Source organism: Nicotiana tomentosiformis, chromosome 6, assembly GCF_000390325.3.
Source record: "Nicotiana tomentosiformis chromosome 6, ASM39032v3, whole genome shotgun sequence".
NCBI classification, from domain to species: Eukaryota; Viridiplantae; Streptophyta; class Magnoliopsida; order Solanales; family Solanaceae; genus Nicotiana; species Nicotiana tomentosiformis.
Window position 1 is genome coordinate 81,172,843 of NC_090817.1, and position 16,266 is coordinate 81,189,108.

Consider the following 16,266-nt stretch of genomic DNA (forward strand, 5'->3'; position numbering starts at 1 on the left):
TCTTGTATTTGTTTTGGCTAACAAATAGATCCTAATCTCCCAGCTTTCAGAGGAATTTCTAAGTAAGGGAAGCCTCCATCTTCAGCTCCAATGCCAATATTGGAGAAAGAGAAAAATAGAATCTATCAGACTCACATGAGTAAATGATCAAATTACCATCCTTCCCTTCGGGGGAGTTAAAAGAAATACTATGATGGCTCCGTTGCTTTATATGTTTAATTTTTCCTCTTTTTTTTTTCGTCTGTGAAACTCGCACAATAACTACCAAAAGTAGAGATACACCAGCTCTCCCAAATAGAAGAAGCAGAATGAGAAATTAATCACCTGTGCTCTAATGGATGTTATGAAGAAAACTTGTGTGCTGATATTGATGATTCATGTATGAAAGGTGATATGTACAATGACTTTTTTTTGTGTGTGTAGAAGTATATTCAACATTTACTGTCTCATTCTTCTGAAATCTAAGGAGGAGCCATCTTTGAGTGTTTCCCGGGCATCTGAGTCCATTCCCAGGGTGTTGAGTGCAGCTGCTTGAAGATAGAAAGCAGTTGGCCAATTGGAAAATTGTACTTGTGCTTGCATTGCATCTGCAAGAGCTTCTTGTGGTTTGTCGCTCATTAGATAACATAACGAGCGCCTTGCGAGCACAGTTGGGGACTTAACATTTCCACCCTCAAGAAACTGCAGTGCAAGCAAAACAAGCTGTTTGATCAATACTCAATTTTAGATGGCAGCTAGATCACTATATACACCTCAATCCCAAACAAGTCGGGGTTGACTATATTAATCTTCATTGACCATGTCGTTCTACTTAAGCTCATCTCAGGCCAATAAGTTCTCTATATTTTCTACTGGCATACAAGACTAAAAGATCCCTAGAAAACATAGGACCTAAAATAAACGTATTAACATGATCCCAACTAATTGGTGATATGACAGTTTCCGCTTTTTTAACATTTTAAGTTTGAAACAGGAGAGGTGCATGCATTATGCTTTTCCAAATTGATGGCTTACCTCTGTGTAACATTTGATTGCAGTAGTAAAATTTTTATCCCGAAATGCAGAATCGCCAGACTTCCTAGAATTCAGGGTTTCTTGTATTTGATTAGCCCACATCTGAAATGAAAGCTGCAAAAGGAAAAAAGAGTTTCACATAATGGGATCTGCTGTCACAGTAATGGCATTCTAATTAATAGCTGCAATTTGCTATAACTCAGAATGACATCCAGTGTTGCTTCGGACATTAGCGAGTACAAGAATATAAATCTGTAACTACAAAGCATCCTAAGCTAATTCAAGAGAAAGAATGACATCTTCACTTTTAGTTTCATTAGAACCAGGAAACTTCCCCTCATAGCATTTCCTGTTAAGGTATTCTTAGTATACTAACCTCATTAGCGATCCCCTCATCCTCTTTGTATCCAACCTTTTCTAAAATCTCATGTATGGCAGTTAAGTCTAATCTTGAACAAGCCTCACCAAGCGGCGTTAAAGGTACTTGGGAGGGTGAGGTGGTTTCATGAGCAATACTCATCAGAACGTTTGATGGAGCCTGTCGAGTCAAATAACATGTCAGTTTAAGTAAAATAATTTCAATCTGTTATCCATGTAAATGTAATTACAGTATACTCTCAACTTAGGGAACTTGAGCTGTTATAGACGATAGAAAAAGTAAAATGCATCAAGTCCAAAACGAAAGGACTAATTACGTACATCTTTTTCTTTCTGAAGAGATGTTAGAGAGGTCAGAAGAGATTTCACATTTGGCCTGTCATGAGGTTCATGTTGCAAACAACGTGAAGCAAGTTGCACTAACTCAGTCCCATCGTCATTTGAGAAGTGACCTTCCAAGCAAGAATCGATAAGCATCAGAAAATTCTTTCCCCGTATAAGGTCAAGTGCCTGCATAAGAAGAATTTGGGATCACAAACGCTTCAGTTGAAACTATTTAGGATTCAGATAATGATTGAATAAATCAGGCTATTGATAAACATGTTGTTGTTCAAAAACCAACAGAGCATGTTTAGGAGAAGTAACTGAAATCGAAGATAGTGGGCAATAACATATATTCTTCACATCAATTCAGATTTTTGAATCTCCAATCCCAAGACCTCGTGAAAATTATAACTTCAAACCAGCTCTTAAACTGATCAGAAAACTCAACTCCACGCTGCTATTTCATTTAGGAGAACAAGGTACTATAATTAAGTAAAATAGAGGAGATACTGTAAAATAAGTGGGAGATAATCAAGCCATAACATCTGAGTGTTTATCATCATATCCTTTTCTTTTTGTTAAGCTCAAACAAACAAAACCAAGAACTTACGTGGCTAGGAGGAATATGCTTCCCGCTAAGAAGATCAAGCAACAGGGCGCCAAAACTGTAAACCACACTCTCTGGGGTCACCTTACCTGCCATTACAATCACGTTAAAACATTGAACCAAATAAATAACTAACTGTATTGAAAAAGATGGATTATCTTCAATTGCTTTGATAAACACATGTTGAGTTTAGTCACTTATACTCATCGGACTTGTTTACTATTAAACTTCTTCATGTTATAGTATTAGACAAAAAACATGTTAAATCAAAGAAAAATCTAGAAATGGACCATCTCTGAGCCAGCGACAACCCATTCATTCTCAAACTGATGTATAAGAACCAATATGAGTAAACGGAAACCAAGAGAAAAGAGAGATTTTTATCATATTGGTGAGCCAATCAGATTTCAATCTTCTGTACTGACACTTCATTATGAGAGCTATTTGACAATGACCAAAATTTAAGTTTCACAATTTTGATGATGACTTTCCAACATATTGATATAGGGCCCTTGAATTCCAACGAAACTAGAATTTAACAGGTGACTCTTAAAAACTTGATAGCAGATGAGATACCTGTCTTTAAATACTCCGGCGGAGTGAAGGCCAAGTTTGTACTATAACTCTTGCCATCCCTACTGTTTTTCATTAAGCCAAAACATGATATCCTTGGATCACAATCCTGTCATGTGCTGACTCGTAGTAAGAACAATGAAGTACAGAAGATAGCTTGAACATTTAATGGAGCACATATACATGTAGGGTAAAGATTAAAAGAAAATTTACTTGATCGAACAAAACTCTGTAAGAGTTTAGGTCATGATATAGTTCTCTCCCTTTACTACTGCAGTAGTCTAATGCTTGTGCTAAATACAAAGCAACTCTCAACCTCATTGCCCATTTCAATGGTTGGTTATCCCCTAAATCAATTGAACCAACATAATCTACAGTTAGGCAATTATATCGAAAGCAAATCTTGTTAAGTCCCATTAGATAGAGACTAGTTTACAGAGTGATTGCTTAAGTTGACATGTCAAGCACATGAACCACACCACAATGAGAATGAATATGAAGGATTTTCAATTGCTTTCTCTCTATCTTATCGGTCACAAGATCCAGAAAAGGAGAATGAGCAAAACTTACAATGGAATAAATGCTTGGATAATGTTTCATGACGCATAAATTCAGCCACTAATAATCTCTCATCTCCTTCACAGCAACAACCTAATAAGTTAGCCAACCGCTTACTCCTTAGCTGCCCCACTGCTTTCGCTTCATCCTTAACAATGAATAGGCAATTTCCAAATCAATATAATACAAATCACATTCTTGTTGTTGAAGACATAATTAAGTAAATAAAAGTGTATCCTCTCTAACATCTTAAACTTTTAGATGAGTTGGTTATATAATTCAATATGGTAAAGGATAGACAAAGATTATAGGTTCAAGTCTCACAGTTACCTTTATCAAAATGAATCAGGCCCGCAGTGTTGAAAACATAATTAAGTAAATTAAACTGTAACCCCTCTAACGGTTACATAATTTAGCATTATTTACCCAAAGCCATAACATGACCTAACAATTGCCCACCACCAAAAATGCTTTACAACTTGAATGAAACAAGATATGAAAAGAGAATACTGACTAGGAATTGGCGAGAATCAGGCCATGCGGACGAGTGGAAGCGCTTGATAGCAATCCAACGGCCATTACCAGCAAGCTGACCTTTAAACACAACGTTAGGGGCTTTCTCTCCATGTTCTGAAACTATATTATCAATGGAGAAACTTGAGGTGGCAGCCTTCAGCTCCTCCAAACCATATTCTCTGAAAGCTGGCAAATTCAGCTGCTCATTCTCCGCCCATTTTTCTGAATCACAGAAACAATGCCAACAACATAATTAAGATTGATTCTTGAGAATCCCACATTATCAAAAGAATGAAAGAGCTTACCGATATCAGAGGTATACAGAACATGGGACTTGATGTTTGAAGGCCATAAACAGAAACACAAATTGGAACAACGTGCACCCATTGTATAATTTTTTCAAGAATTCAGATATATTAAATTTTAAAAAAAAAAGACCTTTAGGGAGATAAAGGGGTCACAAATATGTGTAATTGGTGACAACTTTTCTCCTCTAAAAGTCCCTTTTCTCACCTATAGAAAACGACAACGGGAAAATTTTGGGAGAAAAAAAAAAGGAAGAAGAGAGATTATAACGGTGTGTTTCAAAAGTCAATATTCAAATGCTCTCAAAATGTGAGCAAGCGAATAAGGCAGCCCACAAATTTTTTCTACAAAGAGAAATGCAATGCAAGGGGCGTTAATGGTGTTTCTTTTTCTGCCTCGCTTGCTACTGGGAACAGAGAGGCTTTGTCATTCTTAGCAATGATCAAGAATCTAAACTGCTACAGCCTACATTATATTTATTTATCCCAAAAGAAAGAGGAGAGGGAGATTTCTGTTTCTTTCGGTTGGGACAGGGGAGAAGAAGCAGAGAAACATGGAAGAAACAAAAGACCGTTTTTTGACCCAAGAGCTACCTTTTCTATTCTTTCGGAAGAAATTAACGTTGTCGCTCTTATCCCATGAGAACACTTTCTTTATCCACATACGATCACAGAAAAGTATTTATTAGTATCTAATATTTACGTTAACTAAACAATTCAACAACAATAAACACAAATTAAAATATGAGAATACATATCATACAACTATTACTAAATGGTTAAAATTTCTATGCAAAATATATGTGAAGTATAGTTAATTTAATTCTCAGAAAAAACGAATTAAGTTCTTTTAACTACGTGTGTTTTGCTATGAATTTTAGAATTGAGGATGGTAAATTGTCCAACTAACTCATTTGACGGGTATGATGTGGTAAAGGAAAAAAAATTAATGGTACGCAGTATCTACACCAAATGAAAGAAGAAATGACATGTATTTAACGTACACCTTTATAACTTAATTAACCATTGTCAAGTAATGTATATTTCTATTCATATACTATTAATGTGGTATAGTATAAACATCCCTTGTTGCCTTTGGATGCTATAACTAAGGCTATCAAGAAGTAGTGGAATATTGAAATATCTACTGTATATTCATATGCTGATACACACTTATTACTCTACACTAGCAACACCAAATTACAATTGCTTTATTCGGTCATGAGCCTTATTCAACTTCATGGCGATTCACTTTATCAATCACTGACTGATGTTTAACCTGTTTATAGTTACTTTTTACAAGCTTAGCTATAGTTAAAACAAAAACTGTAGAGCCTTTGGTTTGATGTTTCACCATGCCTGGTATAGCAAGTCACTTACACCTTTCCAACAGGGGAAAGTGAAGGAATTGAGACAAATTTGGCAAGAAGTTCCACTTGGGTTCCCTCTGGATCTTCTGGCAACATGATTACTTCAGAAGAATTTTTCAGCAATCAAGTTTGCATTTGGAAGCTTTCTTGATTTCTACCATTTAAAACTGCTATACAAATGGAGAATGCTTGTAGAACCTTCAGTGAAGAACTGAATTCAACTGAAAATATGCCATCCTTGAATGCGGACAAGCTGAAGACAGGCTTACTGTCCCGTGCTTCCCCCTGCCAAACAAGAACAAAAAGATTTCACAATGGTGTATTAGACATTCGAAAATTACTGTAAAATTTTGATAATCTGTATTTATGTAGATCATAACCTGGGATAAAAGTTCAAATCTTGCAGCATTAAGTTTGGGTTTGGAACAACTTGATATCCTTTGATGATTAGTGTGATTCCTAAGAAGTCTTAATTTGCAGCCCAAATCCCAGCCACCACAATCACACGATCCACCTGACCTCCATCGGTTAATCAGTGAAGAAGGCTCGCCTTTACTTGGTACGCTATGTGCACCACCAGGAAGGATAACTGTCATGTTAAGATCTTCAAAAGGATTTGTTAAACCTGAAGTTGAAGTATTACTGCAGTTTCTATCCTGATGGCCACTTCCATTAGGACAAATGGGGGTTCTATTGGGTAATTTGACAACAATAGCTGCAAGCTCATCGTTTGGGTGAAGGTCAGATGCTTTCTGATCTGTAGCAAACAAAACAAATTCCCTAATCCTAAACTGTGAGTCAAGTTTCTGCCTATTCAATTCGGAGAATGGAACATCAGAAACCTTCATCTTTCCAACGATATTAGGCATAATTCCATGACTTCTGTCTTTTTCTACTTGATTTAACCAATTTCCACTCTTTTTCTTTGTTTCACGAACGGTGAAGAAAGTATAAATCCAGCAACTGTAATCCTTCAAATTCGGATTAAGTTTCTTCATTGTGGCTGCTAAAATGTCAACTTCATTGTCAACTGCAAATGTGAATAGAGGAAGACCATTTTTCACAGCTACTTGGAGGAGAGCTTGCAATCTTGATGGTACAAATGTGCCATTAGAACGTGGATCGTCGATATCAATCGATTTACAGCTCTTCAAATCCAATTTGACTTTCAATGAGCGTTTCGTAGGAGATTCACCACGTCTTGTTGAAGATTTAACGTGATCAGAGTTGCCTGTCTTTGGCTTCAGCAGTGGATCTAGCAACCTTCTCAAAGGACTAGTCCTGGCTCGGCCAGTGGTGTCTGATTTATCACAGCCTGTATCAATTGAGGACGAACTTTGAGTTTTATTTGGACTAGATTGTTCTGCAGGCCATTTGACACCTTGTGATCCAGTGATCATATCTTTTATACCTGAAATCTGGCCAATCCTTCCCATTGCCATGCTAAATTGACGAGTTGGAGAGGAATTTCTGACGTTTGTAGATTCTGCGGAATTAAGTGTAGTTGGATTCTTAAGCATCACAGTTGATTTCTTCTCTTGTTTGGAATTGGTTCCAGGTGGGCTGGACAATTTGTTTCCTGAATATGCTGAAGGCTGAATTGTCTTAGATGAAAGGCAACTATCCTTTGCATCTATTGGACTCGCTTGTCCCACCTTCGACTCATCAGCATCATGAGGAAGGGTGCTGGAACTAGAGATATCTGAAGAGGACTGTCCATGGTAGAACGCAGAAATAAATCCACAAGAAAAGCTCCGTCTGCTTGATTTCACCGCGCTCTGGTCTTTCACTACTGAATCAGGTGGGCAGAAAGTTGTGCAGCTGTTAGTTTCTTGGCCAGGTTCTGGTACTTGAAGGACATCTGATTTATGTTTCTCTATGCAATCAAAATCATCAAAATCTCCTTTCGATAAACATTCTCTATCTTGGATCTTCATCTTTCCCTTGGAACGTGATGTTCTCGTCTTAGTCTCTACATCAAGTGATCTCCTAACATGAGGAGTCCTACGCGGGTGTAGAGCATTGCCGAGTTCTTGCATATTTCTTTGTGGATACTCATCAAAAGACTGATATATCCTGCAGACAAGTTGCTCAATCTCCGGGGATTTAATTACGCCAGGTTTTCGGTTTTGCAACTGTACATAACTTCCTGCAAAGGATTTGACATCAAGACTGTTAAGAAATTGGACCTTGGGCATAACTCAACCCCAAAAGCTAGCTCACGAGGTGAGGATTGTCCAAACTCATTAAGGAAAGGAGAAAACAACCCATTCCCTTAATCAGTGGGAGAAAATCTAACAAAGACGACTACCTTTAGGTGGTGATGCATAATAAGATTGTGATGTAGGACGATGAATCCTCCGACGAGCAGGAGAGCAGCTTCTGGCTCTGCTAGAATTGGATGAAGATCCCTCCATTGAGGAAAATGACAAGGTATTGCTGGTGGATGGTGAACAACCACTAGTTCTACAAGGTTCTTTTACATGTTCGTGTCGCCATTTTTCAAGAAAACGCCAATCTAGGACGCCAACACTGAAAGCTTTCTCCTGCAGATTTTCCCCCTTTTCCAGGTAACTTGGCAAACTTGACATGTATTTGACAAGCTCTTCATTCTCCATTGTCTTTCTTTCACCACTCTGCTTTGGCCGTCTTTCCATTGGCTACACCTTGCATGAATTCTCTAGCCTCTAGCAGAGGTAAAAAAGCAACAATTACACGAGATTATTATCATTTTTAGCCCCTTCTGATGAAAATCTGTTGCAGTAGATTATAGTAAACTCAGAAACATTAAGTAAAAAGCCAGAAACAATTACACATGCTGAGTTTAAAAGATATGTAAAACAAAATATTTTTCCACAATATCTAGAAGACGAAAACACTGCATGAACAGGAGGAGGAAGAAGTGAAAACCGAAAGGGGTAAAAACAATATAAAATAGCCGTTCGTCAATATTTGTTTTAACTGTATGGATAATCACATTAGAGTTCCAGAGTGCCTGAGTTTCCAGTAGTTTATCATATGCAAAAGACAATGCAGTGTTCCCATTTATAGACTTGTTTCGGTAATAAGAATTACCCCATTAGATGTCAGTAGCCAGGATTAAGTGTTATACAATGAACATAGCACTTACTGTTCCTCTCTTTTCAAACATAAAAAGCTGAAAGATATGGACATAAATAAAAGTTAATTCATGAACTATTTGTCGTTGGTATCTCTCAACATGGGCTGTCTTTCATATCTGGGTGCAGGGGAATATTAGAAAATGGGAAAGTGATATTATTTTTAGTATTCTTTCATTGCTTACATTTTTCTTTTCCTTATTGTAATTTGGCCAATTATGAATATATGATCCAGACAGCTAAACAAAATCAGAAAGCTCAACACACTATCTTTACAAACAGGGCCCATTTGATTGGAGTACTTTATACCTTTAACTTTTACATATTTCCCTCAAAAGTTATCACACACTATCGAACTACAGTAACATTTTTATTTCGTTGGTATAAAGGCAAGGTGATTCGATGGGTGTGCTTCATTGATAAGAGTATTATTTTTACCAGACCACATTTTTGAAAGATTTGAGCGATATTCCTTTTACCTGATGGATGTGTTTCAACAAACGTTTTGGAGTTTGAATTACTAGTCTAATTAATATAGATTGCAAACAATTGTAGTTTTATATTCAAATTTAAAAAATCCCAGCACATCAAAATTAATCCAAATCGCCCAACACTAAATTTTTCTAAAAGTATAAACGTTGATCTTTTCATTGAGTATGAGAAGTAAAAGATGTAAAAGGAAAAGATTTAGTTCACTGATAGTGTAATAAACATTTTTTTTAATAAAAGATATTACTTGCCATAATATTTGAATTTAGTACCTTTTATAGGTACTTCTTAGGGATTCAAAAACAATATGCACTAATAGTGAGATTTTATTTTTAACATAGGTATGCTTTAACATATTATTATAATAGGTTATTATAATAGGTTAGTTATCATTTTTATTACGTAATCAATTAGTGTTTATCATAAGATTTACTTGTCTTACCATACAAGTGATCTGATAACTTTACACCGTTAGTTCATAGTATAATTTTAAACTCGTTTCTTAGTGTGTTAAACTCAAAAGAAAAAGAAAAAAATGAAAAAGATAGAAAAAGAAGGTCGGCGGTTGGGTTTGCTTTGCCATAAACTACCCCCTTCTTCTCCCTTCCTCTTTCTTTTGCAATGGTGTTGAGACCCAAAAATTAATGCAACATTTCCAATTACGACATACCAAGATATGCAATTATTCTTATTTTTATCATGCCATCCATGAATGAGAGACTGCAAAAATTATGGTATCAAAAGTGAGCTGATTACGTGACAACAATTACCACTTGAAATGGACCGGATTAAACAGTCAAAAGAAAAGCACCCTGACCTCTTTTCCCCAAAAAAAGACGTCGCTCAAACAGGGGCGGAGCTGGCTATGGATTTGGCCAAACCCAATAATTTAAAACTCAGTAACTCAAAATGATTAGAATCCTAAAGTTTCAAATTGTGCCGGCAAGTCGACCAAAATGATCAGAGTAGTGAGAGATTTTTTATTTACAGAAATTGTACTACGATTTTCATTTTCTTATCGGTCTTTCAATGTGCAGCAAATAAAACCAGTATAATCCCCGAATATATATATATATATTTAAGAAGAAGAAACACTAAAAGAAGAGAAGAGTACATACCTAACTCAACAACCGCGTAGAGAAGTCATAAGTGGAGGTACAAACACGAAGTAAATAAGTGTCGGCGGTGAAACCAAGAAGAGTAGTTAGGTGTAACTAAAAAAGCTGAGGAAGGAATTGCAGTGAGAGCAGAGGGAGAAAGCAATGACACTGGCTCCTCTCTGTATTCCAAAACACCGCGCTCTTAATAATTATTCACTTCCCTAACACAAAGTAAGACAGAGAGGAAATTAAAGGGCAACAAAAGTGAAAAAATATATGGCAACTTTTGGTTGGAGCCTGGAGGTCTGCTCACCTTTTTCCTTTCTGGAATTTAAGCCAGGCGGAGGAGGAATACTACGTGGGTGGGTCACGGGGTAATTGGTAATGACGCTCTTTTCGACTCCACATACTTAAATGACTCTTTTTTATTGGGATACTGAAGCAGAGGCAAATCTTGAAGTGAGTTATTTGTTTTCCATTTGGATTTTGTATTTTTATGTGAAAATATTTTTTATTTTTGGTACTTGCATGAAAGTTCTAATTAATTTGAATTGAATCCACTTAAGGTTCATGGACTTAGGCTTGCTCAGTTGGTAAAAATATCTTTACCTACGTCCGTTAGGTTCTGAATTCGAGTCACGCTGGAGGGAAAGTGTAAAAACACTATAAATCCTTCTAATTTGGGAGAGGTTTAAAAAAAAAGTACTAAAACCTCTAATTAAGGATAGAAGATCATATCCATTTCACTATAAATTTTAACAGTAAAATAATATAAAATATTCGCTACAAGAATATGTCATGAAGATACACAATATTCTTTGATATCCTTTTGTAGTCCTTGCAGAATATTAGAAATAGAAACTGAAACCCCACCTCAACCAACCCCTTTCAGAAAGGCCAAATGCCACCTCTGCCAGCCTAGTATAATTGCCAAGAAAAAGATTAGGGAAAATAGAAAACGTAAAAGTGGGAATTAATGTAGAATATAGGATTTAACAATGGTGGACTGGTCTTTAAGCATAAGTTGATTGTCTGAATTGTTAAGAGTAAAGTATAAAGTAGCACCCCATTTGCTTTTAATGTCAGATTTGTCCCACACTATCTATAATAATTGTTGAAAGAGATGAAGTATTTCAAAGTTATTCAAAGAAAATTCATTGTACTAATATTGTTAGTGTATGAGTGAAAAAACTTCATGTCATAGGTTAACCAGGTCAACGGAGATAAAGTCTTTGAAGGCTGCAATGTGTCGACGATGTGACATGACAATCTGACCTCAAAAGGTCGACATCACGCGACGAAGGCAGATCGTCGTCGAGGTCGAGGTGGCTTAACAGAAAACGAGGACGAGGACGAGCATCCGTACTCGGCATGCAAATAATTTAAAGATTTAGATTCCTTAGGAAATATCCTAGCGAATATTCCCCTCTGTTGTACTATCTAGGGTTTTGTATCCAGTGTACCCTTATAAATACGAATAGATTTAGTTCTACTGAGGGGATTTTTATGAACACTTTTGTAAAAAATAACATTGACATTCTCTGCAAATTCTCTCTCTTTGTCATGTACATACAAAGTTTGCCTTTACACTTTTTTGTCTATCTTTCTCTTCCGATCCAAGAAGAATCGAAATATTCAAGGGCTTATCGTTATCCATCACTGTCAAAGAAATCATTAGAATATCTCACCCTTGTCGGATGAACCTTGTTCAATTATTTACTTAAATACCATTTATTGTCATTTATTGCTATCTCTCACATTCTTAAATCATTTATTGCTCCATTGTTACTCCAACATATTATTATCTAACATCACACATTTGGTATATATCACAAACACACTAGATAAGTCATTTGGATATTAATTGTCACGACCCAAAATCCCACCACAGGCGTCGTGATGACACTTAGTCTCTAAGACTAGGCAAGCCGATTACAATTACATTTTGAGCTATTATTTATTTATTTATTTATTTATAAGATAATTGAAACCAACAACAGAATTAATTAACAAGATCCCAAAACTGGTAATACTGAGTCACGAACTCTAACTGAGTACATGCAGTGATCCCAAGGATCAAATATACAATATTGTTCGAATATGAGTAGACAGTACAAAAAAATAGAAAGACTCCAAGGGACTGCGACGACCAAGCAACCCTACCTTGAAACCTTGCGATCACACTCTAATCTCTGTCCGAATCCGATATCTCTAATACCTGGCTCTGCACAAAAATATGCAGAAGTGTAGTATGAGTACACCACAGTCGGTACCCAGTAAGTATCAAGACTAACCTCGGTGGAGTAGTGGCGAGGTACAGTCAAGATACTCACTAGTCATTTAACTTGTGCAATATAGTAATATGCAGGGATAATAGAAAAAAAGTAGCAATGACGGCAATAAAGATCAATCTGGGATATGAACGACAAGGTAACAAGAACACCATAAATATTTCTCAAACGAATAAGGAACACAAGTACAACCAATTAATCAAGTCCTTCAAATATAAATCTTTCACATATAAGTTTTTCAAATAAAAATCTTTCGAATATAATTTATTCAAATAAATATCCTTCGAGTATAATTCTTCCAAATAAAAGTCACTCTCTAACACCTCATTTCGTAATCATAAAACACGGGTCTCAACCCACTTTCATATTTTCACGGCACCTCGTGCCTATATCTCTATTACAACCGCACGGACAACTCACGTACCAAAATATCAATGTATATAAGATCCGCATGATCAATTATTTTCAATAAAGTAAGTTTATAATTTTTAAACCAAGTAAGAAATCAACAAAGAAATAAGTTTATTTTTGAACTCGTTTGGGTGAAGAAAATGACATTTCAATTAAAATAAAGTATCAGATAAGCTACTGATTTGGATGTACAACTTATTAAATTAAAACATAATAGTAATTTCTTTTATTCAAAACAACTCAATCATCAAGAACAAGTACAAATCAGAAATACAAATCTTCAGAGTCTCGTACGAAAAAGCCAAAGCCAACACAATACTAGAAGAAATATAAAACACTTAATATTAAGCCAAATAATATATCACGGAGAACACATAAATTTACATATTACGGAAAAACAAAATAACCAAAGGCAAGTGCAGCCATAGAGAAATATCAACAAAAGTACACTCCCGAGGTACCGCCTCTTAGTTCCAAATCATAAATAAATTTCAACAAATAACAATGCTCCCTGGCCATCACAAATCAATCCCCGACATAGCCCACCTTGTCTCGCCACATGCGCAATAATAAAGTAAATGCCCGCCTTGTCTCGCCGCACGCGCATAATAATATTTCCATATTGTCTCGCCATATGCGCTGGCCACATGCGCAACCCCTCCCCCCCCCACACACACACATATATATATATATATATATATATATATATATATATATATATATATATATATATATATATAGCCCGCCTTGTCACGTCGCATGTGCATATATCAATAGTAACAATAGCACGGCAGATTCTTCGTGCAAACACCCGAATAAACCTCCCAACAATATCACGTGCCAATATCATAACATCTCATAAATTGCACCTCAAGTGCTCAAATATTACAACATATCACAGATTGCACATCAAGTGCTCAAATATTACAACTTGCCACAGAAATCAACAATACATTATTTTCCACAATAAGAAGCCCATGGCTCGATCATAATGTGCACAAAATCTTAACAAAAATATCCGGGAGTGAAAAACTCAATAAAATAATATTTCACAATTTAACACTTTGCCTCAATATGATTTACGACCTTTATAACTCAATACCAATTTCAACAGCATGAACTGGAAAGTAATTCATCAAGGAACAACGCCTTCTTTAATCCAAAATTTTGGCAAATAAATTAATGCCTCATTTTGAAATCATTTAATAAATTATTTGCAAATGAATAATCCATAACGAAATTATCTCCAGAAAATATCAACTCAACAAAAATATGGGATTCACATAAAAATCAAGGTGGCAATCACACCAAATTATCATATAAAAATAAATTCAACAAACAAGGATTTAGGCATGACAAATAGAAGATTTAATAAGTGCCAATAATTTCAAATTTAATACATAAGGGTGTCTAAGAATTTTAACCGATATAATTTGCACATATAAACCAAGTAAGTACTCGTCACCTCGCGTACATAGTTTTCAATTACACAATTTTCCACATAAGACTCAATGCCTATGGGGTAATTCTCCCACTCAAGGTTAGACAAGATACTTACCTTTTTGAAGTTAGGCCGATATTCCACAATCACCTTCTTGCTTGAATTGACCTCCGGACAGCTCAAAACTAACAAAATTAATTGTATAACTTCATTAAAATTCATCGAAAAAAATTCCGAAAAATAAAATGTCAACTTAAAATTTTACATTAAAAATTCAACGCGGGGCCTGCATCTCGGAACTTGGCAGAATTTTTACAAAATTCGAACACTCATTCCGATACGAGTCCAACCATACTAGTTTCACTCAAATCCGACTCCGAATTGACATTCAAATCCCAAAAATTCATTTTATGAAATTTCTACAATTTTCTCCAAATTTTCATCTCAAAATACTAATTAAATGATGAAAATAATGATATATTCATGTATATTAACCAAATTCGAGTTAGAATCACTTATCCTAGTAATTTTCTTGAAAATCCCACGAAAGATCGCCACAAACCGAGCTCTTTAGGTCCAAAAATAAAAAATGAGATGAAAACCTCGTTTATATGGTACCACATCTGAATTCCAAAGTGCTGACCGCACATTTAAGGTCTCTGCAGCCGTAATCCAAATTGTGCGGCCGCACTTCAGCAGCTACTGTACTACTAGGTTTCAGTAAATTGACCATAACTTTTGGTACAAATACCCAAATGATGATTGATTTACCTTTCTGGAAACTAGACTCAAAGAGCAACAACTTTTGTTTTTGAATTATCTCAAAATTCGTTATAGATTAAAAGATATAAGCTCTCGAAGTCGGACCATCGAACCTAAAAATCTCATTTCTGCGGCCGCGAGAGAAATTCTGCGGACCGCCCAATTTCAACTGCGGACAATACAATTTCAACTGCGGTTCGCACAATTACCACTACCTCCGCACTTTGGGAGTCTGGCGCCGCACATCCGCACTCCAAAATGTGCCCTCCGCACTTCAATTGTCCCAAAACATCATCAGAGTGCCGAAATGCCCAAACTCGTTCAAAACTCACCCCGAAACTCATCCGAGCCACTCAGGACCTCAACCAAATATACCAACAAGTCCTAAAATATAATGCGGACCTACTCGAGGCCTCAAACCACAATCAAACAACGTCAAAACTACGAATCACACCACAAATCGAACTCATAAATTTCCAAATCTTCCAACTTTCAAAACTCATGTCGAAACATATCAAATTAACCCGGAATGACGTCAATTTTTGCATGCAAGTTTCAAATGACATAACGAAACTAATCCAACTCTCAGAATCACATTCTGACCCTGATATCACCAAAGTCAAGTCCCGATCAAACTTCCAAACCTTCCAATTCCAACTTTCGCCATTTCAAGCCAAAATCAACTACGGACTTTCAAATAAATATGCGGACACACTCTTAAGTCCAAAATAACCATACAGAGCTATTGAAACCATCAAAATTCCATTTCGGAATCATTTGATCAAAAGTCAACTCTCCGATCAACTCTTTTCTTTTAAGCTTCTTAAATAAGAATTGTTCTTCCAATTTGATCCTGAATCATCCGAAAATCAAACTTGACCACACACGCTAGTCATAATACACATCAAAAAGCTGCTTGGGACCTTATGTCGCTGAACGAGATGCTAATTCACAAAACGACAAGTCGGGTCGCTACATTCTCCCCCTCTTAACATATGTTCGTCCTCG

The 16,266-nt window shown here is 36.1% G+C and overlaps 2 protein-coding genes across 3 annotated transcripts; both read right to left on the minus strand.

The window, feature by feature from the left end:
- Positions 1 to 341: 341 nt before the first annotated feature.
- Positions 342 to 4,833, minus strand: LOC104090821 (serine/threonine-protein kinase BSK5-like). The gene is made up of 10 exons (XM_009596002.4): positions 4,276 to 4,833; positions 3,969 to 4,192; positions 3,467 to 3,602; positions 3,110 to 3,243; positions 2,900 to 3,005; positions 2,327 to 2,412; positions 1,714 to 1,902; positions 1,391 to 1,552; positions 1,015 to 1,128; positions 342 to 681 (listed from the first exon to the last, which is right to left on the minus strand). Exons 1-10 carry the CDS (start codon positions 4,355 to 4,357, stop codon positions 439 to 441), a joined length of 1,476 nt encoding a protein of 491 aa, XP_009594297.1. The 5' UTR covers positions 4,358 to 4,833; the 3' UTR covers positions 342 to 438.
- On the minus strand, positions 4,677 to 11,949 carry LOC104090822 (uncharacterized). Of its 2 annotated transcripts, XM_009596004.4 has the most exons (5): positions 10,667 to 10,792; positions 10,372 to 10,574; positions 7,957 to 8,332; positions 6,026 to 7,794; positions 4,677 to 5,930 (listed from the first exon to the last, which is right to left on the minus strand). In XM_009596004.4, exons 3-5 carry the CDS (start codon positions 8,300 to 8,302, stop codon positions 5,769 to 5,771), a joined length of 2,277 nt encoding a protein of 758 aa, XP_009594299.1. In that variant the 5' UTR covers positions 8,303 to 8,332; positions 10,372 to 10,574; positions 10,667 to 10,792; the 3' UTR covers positions 4,677 to 5,768. The 2 variants fall into 2 exon arrangements, with proteins under 2 accessions (XP_009594299.1, XP_009594300.1); XM_009596005.4 differs by having other exon boundaries at positions 7,957 to 8,399; positions 10,372 to 11,949.
- Between the last annotated feature and the right edge of the window lie 4,317 nt (positions 11,950 to 16,266).

What these genes read in the sequence shown, in the direction of transcription:
- LOC104090821 (XM_009596002.4), bottom strand. Translation starts at nt 4,357, where the DNA reads ATGGGTGCACGTTGTTCCAATTTGTGTTTCTGTTTATGGCCTTCAAAC. An exon ending in TCTGTATACCTCTGATATCG is followed by an intron (nt 4,193 to 4,275) that starts GTAAGCTCTTTC and finishes TCTGTGATTCAG; the next exon opens with AAAAATGGGCGGAGAATGAG. An exon ending in ATGAGGGGATCGCTAATGAG is followed by an intron (nt 1,129 to 1,390) that starts GTTAGTATACTA and finishes TTCCTTTTGCAG; the next exon opens with CTTTCATTTCAGATGTGGGC.
- LOC104090822 (XM_009596005.4), bottom strand. Translation starts at nt 8,302, where the DNA reads ATGGAAAGACGGCCAAAGCAGAGTGGTGAAAGAAAGACAATGGAGAAT. An exon ending in TTATGCATCACCACCTAAAG is followed by an intron (nt 7,795 to 7,956) that starts GTAGTCGTCTTT and finishes AATCCTTTGCAG; the next exon opens with GAAGTTATGTACAGTTGCAA. An exon ending in GATTTGAACTTTTATCCCAG is followed by an intron (nt 5,931 to 6,025) that starts GTTATGATCTAC and finishes CTTGTTTGGCAG; the next exon opens with GGGGAAGCACGGGACAGTAA.